We start from the raw sequence: 17,715 nt of genomic DNA, 5'->3' as shown, positions 1-17,715 counted from the left end.
AGAACAGGGGAGGACTTTTGGTTTTTAAAAAGTTACATGCAAATTTCATTAAGTACCACGGATTACTCGAGCACGCGGTGTCCGGGTGCATTTGCCCTCTGTCCATCTGGCTGTACCCAGGGTGGAAGGGCTTTCCATGTTGGATCACATTAAACTCCAGGAGCACAAAGTAGCTCAGAGGCAGAGTCATGTCCTTATTCTTCAGACAGAGTGGGTTATCACTGAGTCTAGCCAGGACTTGGGAACAACACTAGGAAAAACAACCACTACTTGCCAACGGGTTAATGGACTAGGATTTCAAGGTGATGGTTTCTACTCCAAAGTGACAATGCCAGACAAATAAAAGCGACAGTATTAGACCAGGAGCAAGAGGACCTGACTCACTTTCTACTCTGGGCAAGAAGAGGAGAAATGACTATTAAGTGGCTACTATGTGCTAAGGGGCTTTACATAATTTCCAGTTACTGCCACAATAACTCCATAACATAAGTACCATTATCCCTATTTTAGAGCAGGAAAGGGAGGTGGAAAGGCCAAGTTCTTGCCTCAGGACACACAGGTAAGTAAACAGCACTCAATCCTGTCAGGGCTGTTTTGAGATTACCTCATGTCTGCTATGAATGGTGCCATTATCACAGACAACTAAATTTCCCATAGCAGTCACATGAGTAGTAATTCAACTGTACAAATTCCAGGGTTTTCCAAATATACTCAGTTGTCACCCCCTCTGATAGCATCAAGATTGTTCAAAACAAAACCCACTTTAACCTGACTGGGTCCTGTACTGGACTATGCAAAGAGGACTTAGCCCTGGTTTTCTAACAACCCCAATGGCTATTATTTGCTAATAAATCTTAAAAATTAACGGCATTCTCCTAATTTCCAGTTTGCTGGTTAAAACAAATGTAGGACTTACTGACCTGCAGTGAGATTTTGCTGTTCCTGTAGGGTCACGATTTTGGCAATCTGAGCTCTGAGAGCAGCAAGTTCATTTTCAAGAGCACAGATCTTCTGCAGCGCTTCCTCGTTCGCCAGTGTCGTCGTTTTCAGCTGAGGCTCTTCTGGAGCTGCGTTTGGTAAGGAAAAGCACCTGCTCGGGGGCTTCTCAGGGAAAGGAAGGTCATCCTGAAGGGGCTGCCTTGACCTGACCTCTGACCTGCGAGGAAGACAGAGGGTTGGCTGTCGCAGGCTTTGTAAGGGGCATGAACACTCATCACACGTATCTGGACATCACCACTGAGAACCACTTTTCAGGCCGTCCTTACACAAATCCCCACCTACACGTTTCCAGACAAGGAGTTTCAAAAGAGCACTTTTCAACCTGATGTAGAGACATCCCAGCCTGGGTTTCTTGTTGCCATCCCTCTTCTTAATTTTAATCTCTACAGAATCTGCACCAACCAACAGTCTCAGGAGGCAGCACAGACTCCAACAATTTTTTTTACTAATTCATGTTTTGTTTTGGTTTGAACTAAGGTTTGAAGAAACTTTTTAATACTCCTAAAAATGGTAAACTACTACTAGTTATATTTGACAACAAAATCAAATGAGTACTGCATTAGCCCTTCCCAGGGTCTTGGCTTCTGCATTTCAACGTCAGTGTTTTCCATGTAAGATAGAATACATCAAATTGCAAGACACATTGTAACTATATGGGCCAAATACAGCATCAGAAACTGAAAAGGAGAACAGAATCATAATTGAACCCATGCAGTCACTACATAGGCAGTCTCATTTTCACTTGGGTGTAGAAAAAAAAAAAGATTTTTAATGTGCATTGTTCTGTACCTCCAAATGGAAGTTTTTTGGGGTTGAGAAAAAAATTCAGATTTCTTTTCAAGGTCAATTTATATACGTATCTATTTCCTCCTATTTTCTATAATTAGGTTTTCCCGGCCTCTAAGCCCTTTACCATTTTTTTCTTCCAGCTTTATTGAGGTATAATTGACAAATATTGTATATATATAATTGTATGTGTACAACATGATGATTTGCTATGCGTATACATTTTGAAATAATCACCACAATCAAGTTAACATATCCCAGTTTCCCTCGGTTCCGTGTGGTCATGTGACTAAGATGAAGGCTGACCAGAAGTAGGCAGAATGTTGGTGAGTCACCTAGGAAGGCTTCTTAAAGGAAGACGACTCCCCGAGAAAGCAAGTCCTCTCAGCTCCAAGAGCGCAGAGCAAGGGGGTCAGTGGAGTGAGAGCCACAGGGGGCAGCGGCTGACCCTGACATGGAAGCCATCGCTAAGGACGGGAGAAAGACTGGCTGGGTCCCTGAGGACACTGGAAGCTACTCTGAGAGAAAAATAAACCTCCAGCCTGTTGAAGTCACCATTATTTTGGGCTTCTCTGTCACATATAGTCAAACTTAATCGTAGCTGTTATAACATTCACCAACGTTAAATTCTATTTTAGTACTCCTTTCCTGGATATTGGTATTTTATTTCTGCTTGAGAGCTGTGATAATTCTCCACTCTATCTTGTGTTTTGAATGGGGAGTTCTTGGACCTTTAGCTTTTGGTAGTACACACTGAGTTCAGGTGTTTTTCTTCATATCTAATTTTCTTCATGCCCTGTTAATTGAACCACCATACAGAGAAGATGCTTGCACATTGCTTTTTACCTGTAACATTATTAAACAAAAATATTTAGAGAACAAATGTCCTAGTTCTTACCTAGCCCTAGCTTACCTAGCAACCAACTTTAATAATACTAACTTTATCAATTTTATTTAATTTGGAATATTTGAGGGATAGGGAAATATGTTTGGCTTGCAAAGCATCAATTACCATTCACTTTCTTAGCCCCACACTGGGAAGAAACAGGTGATAACATTTCTAAAAAAGTACATGACGATTAAACAAAAGTAAAAACTTCTATACGGAATAGTACCAGTGCTCTGATTAAATATATTAATAATGTTCTTTGAAAGATTACGTTAGGCACTGGCCCAGTGGCATAGTGGTTAAGTTTGTGTGCTCTGCTTCAGCAGCCCAGTGTTCACAGGTTCGGATCCCAGGTGCGGACCCACACACTGCTCATCAAGCCACGCTGTGGCAGCTCCCACATACAAAATAGAGAAAGAGTGGTACAGATATTAGCTCAGTGACAATCTTCCTCAAACAAAAAAGAGGAAGATTGGCAACATATGTTAGCTCAGAGCCAATCTTCCTCACCAAAAAAAGAAAGAGAGAAAGATTGTTATATAAGTTAGGGATTAGATGCATGTGTTCTAATCAACCTGCAATAAAGAAAATAATTTTAAAAAGACATTAAAATTTTGAAAAAAAAGTCACTATGGCTCTTTGCTGATGCAACAGGCTAAATTCTGATTTCTACCTACCTTTCACAGGATAGGTCAAAAATTGTTAAACAGCTCTATACAGTAAATACATTAAGTTACAAGTAGATAGAAATTAGTCAATCTTTTGAATGAAGTTTTTTGAGGGGAGATATTTATAGAGTAATTATATTTAATATCAATATAACGTCAAATATTCTTATTTAATTTAATATGCTTCCTAACTATGTTCTTGGTAACTTTTTATGTTTTTAACTAAACTAAACACAATAGCGATTTTTTGAAAAAACTAGGAGAACTGCTGGTAGGTTGGGACAGCAATAGGGATGGCATTTTAATCTTAAGAACAGATCTGGGTAAAATACAGAAATCTGAAATAAATGTCGAATTAAACTATCACATGTGTTCAAAACAACAGTGCAGAAGAAGGGAGAGCAGCAGTGAGTGAACTCAGAGGAAGAGAAGGCTCAGAAGCAGAGTGTTCTGGGGATGGAGGATGGAAGCCACCACACGGGCAGCGGGCTGAGGGGCATCTGGAGGGTGCCAACTGGGAGGAAGTGGAACTGAGTACAGAGGAGAGGAACAGAGAACCAGCGGATAAAGACTCATCTCTACCCCCACCATCTTCCATTCTCCATGGAAGTTGAATTTTGCTTTCTTTATCAAAACATACCTAAAGGAATAGAGATACTCCTATCTGGGGATGGAAGTGAGGATGATAGTTTGTTTTCCTATGAGTCCAGAGGTTTCATGAAGTCTATATTATAACAGCAAATAAAGTTAAATTTTGGATATCAGAATCTTTTGTGCTGCTAAACAGAAAATGATGTTATAATACTGTTTATTCAAGAACTAGTGGTCACTTTCATAGAGTATATGCCCATTTAAAATCCTAGACATTACAGGATCCAAAAGTATTAAAGGATTAAAGTTTGTTTTAAAATGTTATCATTCAAGTGTAAACCAATCTTCAAATCCCATGAATATTTACTCTTCAATATCCAGAATTGAAACAACATAATATGTCAATTTGGATTAAGATATCAACTACAAGACATGTTTGAACAGTTTACTTCTTTAAAAGATATTCTAGGCAAAATAAATGGTAAGAGAAAATTAATGAATACTGAACAGCAACTACAATGTTAAAAAACAGAATTAAGCTTTCACATCTCTTCGTAACTCCTACAGGCAAATTTCATCCTTTTCTTTCCATCTACTGAAAATTAAGGACAAAGCACTCATTAATCTTGAATACCAGTAGGCCTGGTAAGAGAAAAAAGTTTAGGGTCTTACCAAAATAATTTAAGTAACAGTCAGATTATCTGTATTTTACATCTATGCTATTTTCATAACTTTGATTATATAGATTCTGCATTTCCCTATATGAAATACTGTTGATGGTTATGGGATCAAAGTTTTAAAAGGAAATGTGGAGATTTCAATTTAAAGGTGGGTTTTTAGACGGTGTAAAAGGAATGTCATCCTGAAATGATTATGTCTTCTCTCAAAGACACAGAGAGATTCAACATTTAAAGGAGCTGGAGAACCAAAAACAAAAGCCAGAAGAGTTGCTCTGTAATACTCTTCCCTGTGTATGTAAAGTTTTATGAAAATTCTCAGACATGCCCCTTGCTTTAAAAGTACAAACACATAGCCTTTTCTCACAGACATCTGTTTTATAAGCCAGTCAACAAATAATTCATTCTCAGAACCAACGTTCGCCCTCCTTCAGAATAGAGAGCTGTTAAGAGCTAGAATATAGAGGCAGAATTAATCCAAACTAGAGAAATGCTTGTCTAGAATTTGTGTGTATAATTCAGAGAAATTTCAAGGAACAAAAACGAATATAACAAAAAAACCAGGCATCAAGTATGGATGTCCCAAAAGCAGAAGACAAACAGCCAAAGTGTTTCTCCTTTTGTTTTTTCCAAATAATTTTATTGGGCTTACAATGGTTTATAACATTGTGTGATTTTGGGTGTACCTTATTGTTTATCAATTCCTGAGTATACTTTATAAAAATATGGAAAGCTTCATGCATTTGTGTGTCATCTTTGTGCAAATCTTCTCTGTATCGTTCCAATTTTTAGTACATGTGCTGCCGAAGTGAGCACCCAAAGTGTTTCTTAAAACCATTTTCCGCACACTGACTTCTGCTGGTGAGATTTCTACCTTTGTTGTTCGTTTGATTTTGCCTCCAAAGTGCCTAACAGCAGAAGGCACAGGCTCGTTTCAGGGGGCACTGCACCCTAACTGTCCAGCTCTCGTACCTTTTCAGGGTTAGGATCAAGGGCAGCCGCTGTCAGAGCACAACTTACATAAATAGGAAAGGCTTTTTAAGCTCCACTGACTATTTCAAAGAAAATTCTAAATTAAATATAATGTACCTCTGGGGCATTATAATAATGGACCCTTATTTCACTTAGTGAAAAATGATAATGCACCTTTATCTCACACTAAATGAAAACTCAAAATCTGAGATTAAGTATCAGCTCAGTGTGTATGAAAGGTGGTATTCCCAAGATGATTTTTATTGACCCTCCCCACGTTTTCAGAGAATAGCCTAGAAAGGAATAAAAATACACTCTATTGTCAGTTTAGTTCCCTGAAAACATGAAGTTGGGTAGAAAACATTAAGTTTTCCAAGGGAGCAAGTAGTTGGATAAAGACAAACTGACTGGAGAAATTATTTTGACAGAGGTAAGTAACGCATGAAAGCATTTCCGGGGAGCAGACAGGACTGCTGTGATGCGAGGGAGCAGACGACTAGCGGGATTCACTGCATTAGCCCTTCTGGGAGCTGTTCAACACAAGCCTCTTGCTTTGTATAGTAAAGGCTGGATCTTCCTAAAAGTGCTATTTAACAGAAATGACATTTCTCCCTTCAATGCAGTTTTTTGTTGATGTACATTATCAGTTAATGTCTGGTGTCAAATAATTGAGATTAAAGTGGGCCTGAGTAACACCTACTGTTTGCAGTGCTGGGAGGAGGAAACCGTCTTGCTCTGATCTACCGAGTCTCCTGGTCTACACTGGCTAGCACCCATGGAGCTGTGGTGAGCCAGCCTGCTTGCCTGCTGAGTCATTTCCTTCGGAGTCTTGTTACTCATCGTCATCCTCTACAAGGTTGGGGTTCTTCCCCGACACTCCTTAAGAAACAACACATTCCACTTTATACTTAATACGCAAATTTGAAAAATTAAGCTGGATATCTTTGGTCAAAGTCTTCGGTCTCACTTTATTCACTATCCTTATATTATGGATTTTTGTAAATACATTCATCCAAGTCATTAGATTACAAACACTCTGGTGTAAGAAAAAGGGCTACCTGAAATACGTTCAAATCCTGTAAACCTATAAATTTTTACTTAGTAAATACTCAGTTTGATATTTATGTGGCACTCACAATTAAGAATTAGACACAATTAGAAATTAATATAGGGGCCGGCCCAGTGGCGCAGCGGTTAAGTTCACACATTCCGCTTCTCCACGGCCCGGGATTCACCAGTTCAGATCCCGGGTGCAGACATGGCACCACTTGGCACGCCACGCTGTGGTAGGTGTCCCACATATAAAGTAGAGGAAGATGGGCATGGATGTTAGCTCAGGGCCAGGCTTCCTCAGCAAAAAGAGGAGGACTGGCAGTAGTTAGCTCAGGGCTAGTCTTCCTCAAAAAAAAAAAAAAAGAAATTAATAAATTAATACAGAATGAAGAAACTGGAGTTAAACTTGAAATATTTCAATATTCCTTAAATAATGTTCTTCTACTCCAAAATCAATCGAAGACTTGATGACAATGTTCATCATGTCTACCAGAAGCCACTAGAGGTTAGTGTCATTAATTTCATCACACAGTGTACATGCTATGCTGTGTATATATCCAAAGACTACACATTCTCCTTAGGCTACTACTATGAAAGAGAACAAATTAATGATGTTAAGATTATCAGTTATACTGATTCCTTCAAAGAATCTCAATGCTTCTTATAAAAATGAAAATTTCTTTCCAATTCTGAGGCCATTCTGTTAATTCAAAGGGAAATGAAAATGCGTATAGAAAAGAGGAAAAAGAATGAGGCCTTACTGTGTGCATTCAACTGTGTTAAGTTTTCCCATGTTATCTTTTAAAATTCTCCTCTCAAGGTAGGTATTAATACTTCCAATTTAGAGATGAAAAAACCGAAGTTCAGTGCATTTGAAAAAAAATCATTTGTACAATAACCAATTATGAAGGACTCATATGTATGCTATGTTCCCAGAGATATAATACTGTGACATTGTAACTAATTGTTACAGAAGTGTCATCAACATAAATTTCAAGGGAGAAATAAGAAACATATCTTGAATAGCTCTGGCTTTCATACAAATACAAATGTGAGAGGCAGAGAAACACTCAAACGGCAATATGTAAGCCTTGAATGTACTCTTTTCATATTATGTTTTTAAGATTTGTTATAGTTACAAGTTGTTATAAATTTAAGTTATAAAAAATTCCCATATAAATGCAATTAATATCAAAGTGACAGAGGAAGAAAGACTCAACTTGCCTGGTAAGAGTACTAGTATTCAATAATTGTCAAGACAAAGTAAAAGTCCATGATCCTATTGTGTCTTACTGTTTAAAACAGATGGCAAATTTGCTCCCTCATCAAGCTACAATACGCTTTGTTATGTGAGACTGATAAAAGAGTGCTTCCTCAAAGCTCCCTTCCATGCGGAGATGGTCAGACTCAGATGCGTCAGCCTGTTTATCAGGATATCAGCCACAGGAAGTAACTCTGAGAATGCCCTTCCCAGACACCTAGTTTTATGTACATCTACAATTTGTCACAATCGATGTGAGCAATACAGCAACACATTGCAAAAGAGAAAGTCTGCCCAATTTTTCTAATCACGTGAGCCATGTCACTAACCTGTCACTAACTTTGGAATTCTGGGGGCACTTCACTACCTGTCTGTCAACTTCCCCCTCTAGAGCACCACTCAAATCCAACTGGGTCTCCTCTGTTTCCTTCTCAGTTCGTTCAAGTTCAGATTATCTTTACCTAGAGTACTTCCAGGCACCTTTTCAAAGACCCTTTAGCCAATTATTTTCAACATCATTGACAAAATCCATTATCCAGATCCATTACGCCAACTCAATTCCTCTATAATCACAATCACCATAATAGCTACCCCATAATGCTATACCCAGTGCAAACACGACATGTATGTTAAAAGCCTTTCTCTTTCCAGGAAGATGGAACAGATGCACTTATCCCTATTTTTCCTCCTGACTACAACTAAAAACCCTTGACATTTTACAGAAAACAAATATAACAAGACTTTGAAAGGTACAGAGAAGGCAGACTGGCTGGGATCTTGGGAGCTAAAGAAAAAAAGACACAAGAGTGAGTTCCCTGGTTTTCCTTTCGCCTCATCTATCCCAGACCAGGGGCTGGAGTAACAGGTAACCCAGAAATGCCAATGGATGCAGGAAAAAAAAAGCCCCAACAAAAGCCTGCTCTCTCAGCTAAAGGACCAAGAAAGGGGGAAGCCTCCCAAGATACAGAACTTATGTAAAATAACTGCTCTACTCCAGCCAAACACCACAGCAGATACTGTGGCCCCACCTCCACCATGCAGCAAAGGCCAACTTCCATCCTTGCTAGGCTGCAATGAAGTGCCTCAAACCCTGCAGGACAGTGTTAGAGGAGGCAGAGACTTCACAAGACACGCCATTTCCCTGTGGAAATGTGGAGACAGCGTGGGAGCCTGGAATTACACCGCATCCAGCAGTAATGTGGCACCCTCCCCTAGCCACTGGGATGGTGTCACAGGCTGCCCCTCAGGGAGGAGCTCCCAGCCCACCCAGCAGTAATAAGGAGCACCACCCTCAGGGGTGGATGAAAGCCAAGTGGGAAACTGGACTTCTGCTCCCACACAGCAGTAACACGGTGGCACCTGCTCTTCCCCACCAGAGAGCTGTCCGTGAAGGCAGCTAAAAGGAGAGGTTTAAATAAGATCCAGAGTTCCATATACCCAAAATATCTAGGTTTCAATCAAAAATCACTCCTCAAGGGGCTGACCCCGTGGCCGAGTGGTTAAGTTCGCGCGCTCCGCTGCAGGCGGCCCAGTGTTTCGTTGGTTCGAATCCTGGGCGCGGACATGGCACTGCTCATCAAACCACGCTGGGGCAGCGTCCCACATGCCACAGCTAGAAGGACCCACAACGAAGAATATATAACTATGTACTGGGGGGCTTTGGGAAGAAAAAGGAAAAATAAAATCTTTAAAAAAAAAAAAAAATCACTCCTCAAACCGGGAGTCAGAAAGAACACAAATTGAATGAAAAAAGACAATCAACAGATGCCAGCTGAGATGACAGAGATGTTTAATTATCTGACAGAGTTTAAGGCAGCTATGACAAAAAGGCCTCAATGAGCAATTACCAGCACTCTTGAAACAAATGAAAAAACAGAGTCTCAGCAAAGAAACAAGATATAAAGGAGAACCAAATGAAAATTTCACAGCTGAAAAGTAAAATAACTGAAATAAAAAACACAGCAGATAGGATCAAAAGCAGAATGGAGAAGACAGAGGAAAGAATCAGTGAATTTGGAGACAGAACAAAAGAAATTATCAAATCTGAAAAACAAAAAGCAAACAGACCAGGAAAAAAATGAACAGAGTCTCAGTAATGTGCATGACCATAACAGAAGACCTAATATTTGTGTCATCAGGGCCCCAGAAGGACAGGAGAACGGGGGCAAAGCTCAAAAAGCACTCAAAGAAATAATGGCAGAAAACTTACTTAAAGAAAATATTTACAGAAATAATGACAAAAGACATAAACCTAAAGATTCAAGAAACTGAGTGAACCAAAAACACAATAAACCCAACAAAATCTATACCAAGAAACATCTTACTCAGACTTCTGAAAACTAAAGACAAAGAAGAAATTTATAAAGCAGCTAGAGAGAAAGAACACCTTACCTAGAGTGGAAAAAATATAGGAATAACAGAGGATGTCTCACCTGATATCACGGAGGCTTGAAGAAACTGGCACGTTTCTCAAGTGCTAAAAGAAAAGAACTATAAACTCATAATCTTATACCCAGCAAACATATCCTTCAACATTGGGGAAATCAAGAATTTTCAGAGGCTAGCCTGGTGGTGCAGCAGTTAAGTTCCCATGTTCCGCTGGTATTACCCTGACACCAAAACCAGACAAAGAATCACAGACGTAAATGTAAAATATTAAACTATAAACTTAAAAAAACACACAAGAAAATCCACAGGATGTAACACTAGGCACTGAGTTCTTATACTGACACCAAAAGCACGATTCATGAAAGGAAAAATCAATAAATTGGATTTTATCGGAATTAAAAACTTTTACCCCATGAAAGACCTTATTAAATAGAAGAAAAGACAAGTTTTTACTTGTCTTACTTTATGTAGGAGAAAATGTTTACAAACCACATATCTGACAAGGACCCCTGTCTAGAATATATAAAAAATCCTCAGAAAAAAACCCAATTAGAAAATGGGTAAAGACACAAAGAGACATTTTGCCCAAAAGGATATAAAGATGGCAAATAAGCACATGAAAAGATGTTTAACATCATTAGCCATTAAGGGAACATACATTGAAACCACAATGAGTTATCATACACACCTATTAGGATGGCAAAAAAGGAAAAAGAAAGAATAACACCACCAAACATTGGTGAGGATGCAGAGAAGCTGGATTAGCCATACATTGCCGGTGGGAATGTAAAATGGTACAGCCACTCTGGAAAATAGTTTGTCAACTTCTTAAAAACTAAACATGCAACTACCTTATGACACAAATGATCCAAGAACTGCACTCATGGGCATTTATTTCCGAGAAATGAAAACTTACGGTTGTTCAAAATCCTGTACATAAATGTTTGTAGCAACTTTATTCATAATAGCTAAAAACTGAAATCAATCCAGATGTCCATCAACTGGTGGATGGTTAAACAAACTGTGGTCCATCCTCACCAAGGAATACTACCCAGTACTAAAAAGGAATGAGTTACTGATATACATAACAACCTGAATAAATCCCCAGAAAATTATACTTAGTGAAAAAAGCCAGTCCCAAAAGGTTGCTTATTGTATGATTCAATTTATATAACATTCTTGAAATGACTAAATTGTGAAAATGGAGAACAGATAAGTGGTTACCATTGATTGAGGAGGGGTTGGAGATGGAAAGGAAGTGAGTGTGGCCATAAAAAGGCAGCATAAGGGATACTTATGGTATGGAAATGTTCTCCCTCTTGACTGTATCAGTGTCAATATCCTGGTTGTGATCAAGTACCATAGTTTTGCAGGATGTTACCACTGGAGAAAACTGCGTAAAAGGTACAGGGAATGTTTCTGTATTCTTTCTTAAAACTACATGTGAATAATTTACAATAATCTCAAAATAAAAAGTTTAATTAGAAGAATGACATCAACATCATGGCAGAGTGAGTTGTCTCTCCCCTCTAAGTTACAACTAAATACACATCCATTAACCAACAGAAGATTCACAGCACAACAGGACGTCGGAGAGATCCATGCAGCATCCATCCATACATCAGAAGGCAGATGGACTGGACCCCTGGAAGCAGTGGAACTAGGGGAGCGGCCCCTTCCTCGTCCCTGGAAGCAGCGATCCAGGATGCGGATACTCACACAGCAGCCAGTGCAACTGCAAGTGGAGGCAGGGCCAACCCAGCCACTGTGTGAATGCTTGCAGAGTGGTGGTAGCCTGGCCTTCAGGAGTGCCCACCATGCTGTGGTGGTTCCATCTGCACAACGTTCCCTGCAAGTGGTGGCCGCTCAGCCCATGCAAAGGCACCCCACTGACTGGCTGGAGTCCAGCCCATGAAAACACAGAGCAGCCAACTGACACAGCTATGAGCAGACAAGGCAGGAACAGAAAAAATAGCCCCCGTGCACACCACAATGGTGACGGGGGAATCTGTGACCAGAGGCAATAAGAACCATAGCTGAACTGCTGACCCAGCCCCCAGGGGTGGCAACCCCAACACCAGCTCCACTGGCAGTGGGAGCTGTATACAAGTCCCTGGGTGCCCTGGTCCCCACCAGTGACAGTGACACTTGTGAACACAGCACCCTTGGTAGCAGTGCAACCAGCACACCAAAACAACCCAGGAACAGCAGCAAAGGTGGTGCACAGGACAGCCGCATCCAAGGCCACAGAGAGCCAATAGAGGAACACAAGACCCACGTGGCCAGAACCAAAATAAACAAAGCGGTACTCAAATAAGAAAAGGTAATTACTACTACAAATGTGCTGGCAGAGGATCAATTCATCAAACACCACTAAGAACTGTAGAACACTGAACACTGCAGAACAGAAGGAAAATGAAAGCTCTCCAGAAACCAAACCTGAAGTCACAGAAGACTACAATCTAACTGACAGAGAATTCAAAATAGCTGTCATAAAAAAATTCAACAAGTTACAAGAAAACTCAGAAAGACGGTTCAATGAGCACAGGAATAAAATTAATGAATAGAAGGAGTACTTCACCAAAGAGATTGAAGCTCTAAAAAAACACCAAACAGAAATTCTGAATATGAAGAGCACAATCAATGAGATAAAAAAATAATGTAGGAAGCATAAAAAATAGAGTAGACATTATGGAGTAAAAGTAGAGAATTAGTGACCTTGAAAATAGAAATGCTTCAGGTGGAGGAGGGGACAGAACAAAGATTTTTTAAAAATGAAGAAATTATTTAAGAGATATCAGACTAAATTAGGAAAACGAACATAAAGAATAGATATCCTAGAGGCAGAAAAGAGCAGAGAGCTTGTTCAAAGAAATAATAGCTGAGAACTCGAAGCTGGGGAAGAAACCGGACATACAAACACATGAAGCCAGTAGAACTCCTAATTGCATCAATGCAAAAAGAACTTCTCCAAGGCATAGAGTAGTAAAACTGTCAAAAGTCAATGACAAAGAAAAAATATTAAGGGCAGCAAGAGAGGAAAATAACCTACAAAGGAACCACCATCAGGCTTTCAAGGAATTTCTCAGCAGAAACTTACAAGCTAGGAGAGAATGGAATGAAATATTCAAAATACTGAAAGACAGAAAGTATCAGCCAAGAATACTCTATCCAGCAAAATTATCCTTCAGATATGATGGAGAAATAAAAGCATTCCCAGATAAACAAAAAGTGAGGGAGTTCATCGCCATTAGTCCTGCCTTACAAGAAATGAAAGGGAGCCCTCCTACCTGAGACAAAAAGGCAAAAGGTTTACAAAGCCTTGAGCAAAGAGATAAACAGATGGACAAAATCAGAAAATTGCAGCTCTCTATCACAATAGGTTAGCAAACAATTATAACATAAAAGATAAAGGGAAAGAAAGCCTCAAAAATAACTTTAAACAATTCAGCTTAGTCACAAACTCACAATACAAAAAATAATAATTTATGACAACAAAAACACAGAAGAGAAAGAGGAAAGGGATGGAACCTGCTTAGGCTAATGGAGACAAGAGGCTATCAGAAAATGAACTACCTCATTTATGAGATCTTTTATACAAACCTCATGGTAACCACTAAACAAAAAAATCAGAGCAGAATCACAAATCATAAATTAAAAATGACTGAGAAAACCATCACAGAAAACCACCAAACTGAAATGGTAGTCAGAAATAAAAGGGAAAAGAAACAATGGGAATACAGAACAACCAGAAAACAAGAGATAAAATGCAGTATTAAGCACCCACATATCAATAATCACTCTAAATGTAAATGGAGTGAATTCACTAATCAAAAGACACAGAGTGGCTGGATGGATTAAAAAACAAGACCCAATAATATCCTGCCTCCAGGAAACAAATCTCAGCTCTAAAGACAAACATATGCAGAGAGTGAAGGGATGGAAGATGATACATCAAGTAAATGACAAGCAAAAGAAAGCGAGTGTAGCCCTACTTGTATCAGACAAAGCAGACTTCAAGACCAAAAAGATAATGAGAGACAAAGATGAACATTGTGTAATGATAAAAGTGACATTCCACCAAGAAGACACAACACTTATTAATATATATGCACATAACACAGAAGCACCTAAGTACATAAAGCAACTACTAAAAGACCTAAAGAGAGAAATTGACAGCAACACAAGAACCTCAATGGATAGAACCTCAACACCCCACTTACCTCAATGGACAGATCATCCAGACAGAGTCAACAAGGAAACAGTAGCCGTACATGAAACACTGGATCAGGTGGACTTAATAGATATATATAGAACATTCCACCCAAAAACAGCACAATATAGATTCTTCTCAAGTGCACATGGAACATTCACAAAGATAGGTCATATGCTGGGAAACAAGGCAAGCCTCAATAAATTTAAGAAGACTTAAATCATATCAAGCATCTTTTCTGACCACAATGCTACGAAACTAGAAATCAACTACAAAAAGAACCCTGAGAAAGTCACAACTATGTGGAGACTAAACAACATGCTACTGAACAGCCACTGGATCAACGAAGAAATCAAAAAATACCTGGAGCCAGATGAAAATGAAAATACAACATACCAACTCTTATGGGATGCAGCAAAAGCAGTACTAAGAGGGAAATTTATAGCAATACAGGCCTACCTCAACAAACAAGAGATATCTCAAATAAGTAATCCTAAACTACACCTAAAGGACTAGAAAAAGAAGAACAAACAAAGCCCAAAGTCAGGAGGAGCGAAATAAGAGAAATCAGAGCAGAAATAAATGAAATAGAGACTAAAAAAACAGTAGAAAGTATCAATGAAACTAAGAGCTGGTTCTTTGACAGGACAAACAAAAGTGACAAACCCTTAGCCAGACTCATTAATAAAAAAAGAAAGAAGACAAATAAATAAAATTAGAAATAAAAGAGGGGAAATTAAAACAGATACCACAGGAATACAAAGGGTTTCAAGAGAATACTATGAGAAGCCATGTGCCAAGAAATTGGATAACCTAGAAGAAATGGATAGATTCTTAGACTCATTCAACCTCCCAAAATTGAATCAAGAAGAAACAGAGAATCTGAATAGACCAATCACAAGTAAAGAGAAAACGGTAATCGAAAACCTCCCAAAAAACAAAAGTCCAGGACCAGCTGGCTTCTCTGGTGAATTCTACCAAACATTCAAACAAGATTTAATGTCTATGCTTCTCAAACTATTCTAAAATAGTGAAGAAGAAAGGATGCTGCCTAACTCGTTCCCTTGAGACCAAAGCCAGACAAGGACAACACAAAAAAGGAAAATTACAGCCCACTATCACTGATGAACATAGATGGAAGAATCCTCAACAAAATATTAGCAAATTGAAAACAACAATACATTAAAAAGGCCATACACCAGGATCAAGTGGGATTTATTCCAGGGATGCAAGGATGGTTCAACATCTGCAAATCAATCAACATGATACGCCACATTAACAAAACGTGGAATAAAAACTACATGATCACCTCAACAGATGAGGAGAAAACATTTGACAAGATCCAACATCCATTTATGATAAAAAAAAACTCTCAATAAAATGAGTATAGAAGGAAAGTACCTCAACATAATAAAGGCCATATATGAAAAACCCATAGCCAACATCATACTCAATGGGAAAAAACTGAAAGCCATCCCTCTGAGAAGAGGAACAAGACAAGGGTGCCTGCTCTCACCCCTCTTATTCAATATAGTACTGGAAGTTTTGGCCAGAGCAATTAGGCAAGAAAAAGAAATAAAAGGGATCCAAACTGGAAAGGAAGAAGTAAAACTCTCACTTTTTGCAGATGACATGATTCTATACATAGAAAACTCTAAAGAATCCACCAGAAAACTATCAGAAATAATCAACAACTACAGCAAAGTTACAGGGTACAAAATCACCAGACAAAAATCAGTTGTATTCCCATACACTAATAACCAACTGGCAGAAAGAAAAGCCAGAATATAGTCCCATTTACAATTGCAACAAAAAGAATAAAATACCTAAGAATAAATTTAACCAAGGAGGTGAAAGACCTATACACTGCAAACTATAAGACATTATTGAAAGAAATGGAAGAAGACATAAAGAAATGGAAAGATATTCTGTGCTCAAGAATTGGAAGAATAAATTTAGCTAAAATGTCCATACTACCTAAAGCAATCTACAGGTTCAGTGCAAACCCAATCAGAATCCCAATGACATTCTTCACAGAAATAGAACAAAGAATCCTAAAATTCATATGGGGCAATAAAAAACCCAGAATAGCCAAAGCAATGCTGAGAAAAAAGAACAAAGCTAGAGGCATCATAATCCCTGACTTCAAAATATACTACAAAGCTATAGTGATCAAAACAGCATGGTACTGGAACAAAAACAGACAAACAGATCAATGGAACAGAATCAAAAGCCCTGAAATAAAACCACACACCTAAGGACAGGACAGCTAGTCTTTGACAAAGGAGCTAAGAACATACAATGGAGAAAAGAAAGTCTCTTTAATAAATGGTGCTGGGAAAATTGGACAGCCACATGCAAAAGAATGAAAGTAGACCATTATCTTTCACCATTCACAAAAATTAACTCAAAATGGATTAAAAATTTGAATGAAAGATGAGAAACCATAAAACTCCTAGAAGAAAATACAGGCAGTACATTGGTCTTAGAAGGATCTTTTTGAATACCACGTACACTTGGGCAAGGGAAACAAAGGAAAAAGTAAACAAATGGGACTTCATCAGACTAAAAACCTTCTGCAAAGCAAAGGAAACCAGAAACAAAACAAAAAGACAACTCACCAACTGGGAGAAAATATTTGCAAATCATACATCTGAAAAGGTGTTAATTTCCAAAATATATAAAGAACTCACACAACTCAAAAAACCAATCTGATCAAAAAAATGGGCAGATGATATGAACAGACATTTTTCCAAAGAACATATGCAGATGGACAACAGGCACATGAAAAGACAGTCAACATCACAAATTATTAGAGAAATGCACATCAAAACTACAATGAGATTTCACCTTACACCCATCAGAATGGCCATAATTAACAAGACAAGAAATAACTCATGTTGGAGAGGAAGTAAAGAAAAGGAAACCCTCACACACTGCTGGTGGGAATGCAAACTGGTGTAGCCACTATGGAAAACAGTATGGAGATTTCTCAAAAAATTAAAAATACAAACACCATATGATCCAGCTATCCCACTACTGGGTATTTATCCAAACAAACATATGGATAAAGAGGACAGATTAGTGGTTACCAGAGGGGAAGGTGGTTGGGGGAGGGCAAAAGGGGTAAAGGGGCACGCACATATATACGGTGACGAAAAACCAGACTATTGGTAGTGAACACATTGCAGTCTATACAGAAACTGCTATAGCATAAT

At 38.7% G+C, this 17,715-nt stretch overlaps 1 protein-coding gene and 1 pseudogene across 3 annotated transcripts in view; both read right to left on the bottom strand.

Moving 5' to 3' along the window:
- The window catches only part of MTFR1 (mitochondrial fission regulator 1), a 52,094-nt gene that overhangs the window by 4,291 nt on the left and 30,088 nt on the right, over nucleotides 1-17,715 (bottom strand). For all 3 annotated transcript variants that reach the window (XM_046642276.1, XM_046642277.1, XM_046642278.1), the window contains one exon: nucleotides 921-1,156. In XM_046642276.1, coding sequence (XP_046498232.1) covers nucleotides 921-1,156 — 236 coding nt within the window. The remainder of the gene's footprint in view (nucleotides 1-920; nucleotides 1,157-17,715) is intronic.
- On the bottom strand, nucleotides 5,330-5,426 carry LOC124228305 (uncharacterized; annotated as a pseudogene).

This window comes from Equus quagga, chromosome 16, assembly GCF_021613505.1.
Source record: "Equus quagga isolate Etosha38 chromosome 16, UCLA_HA_Equagga_1.0, whole genome shotgun sequence".
Classification (NCBI taxonomy): domain Eukaryota; kingdom Metazoa; phylum Chordata; class Mammalia; order Perissodactyla; family Equidae; genus Equus; species Equus quagga.
The sequence above is the reverse complement of the archived record's forward strand: the minus strand, read 5'-3'. Positions and strand labels throughout refer to the sequence as shown.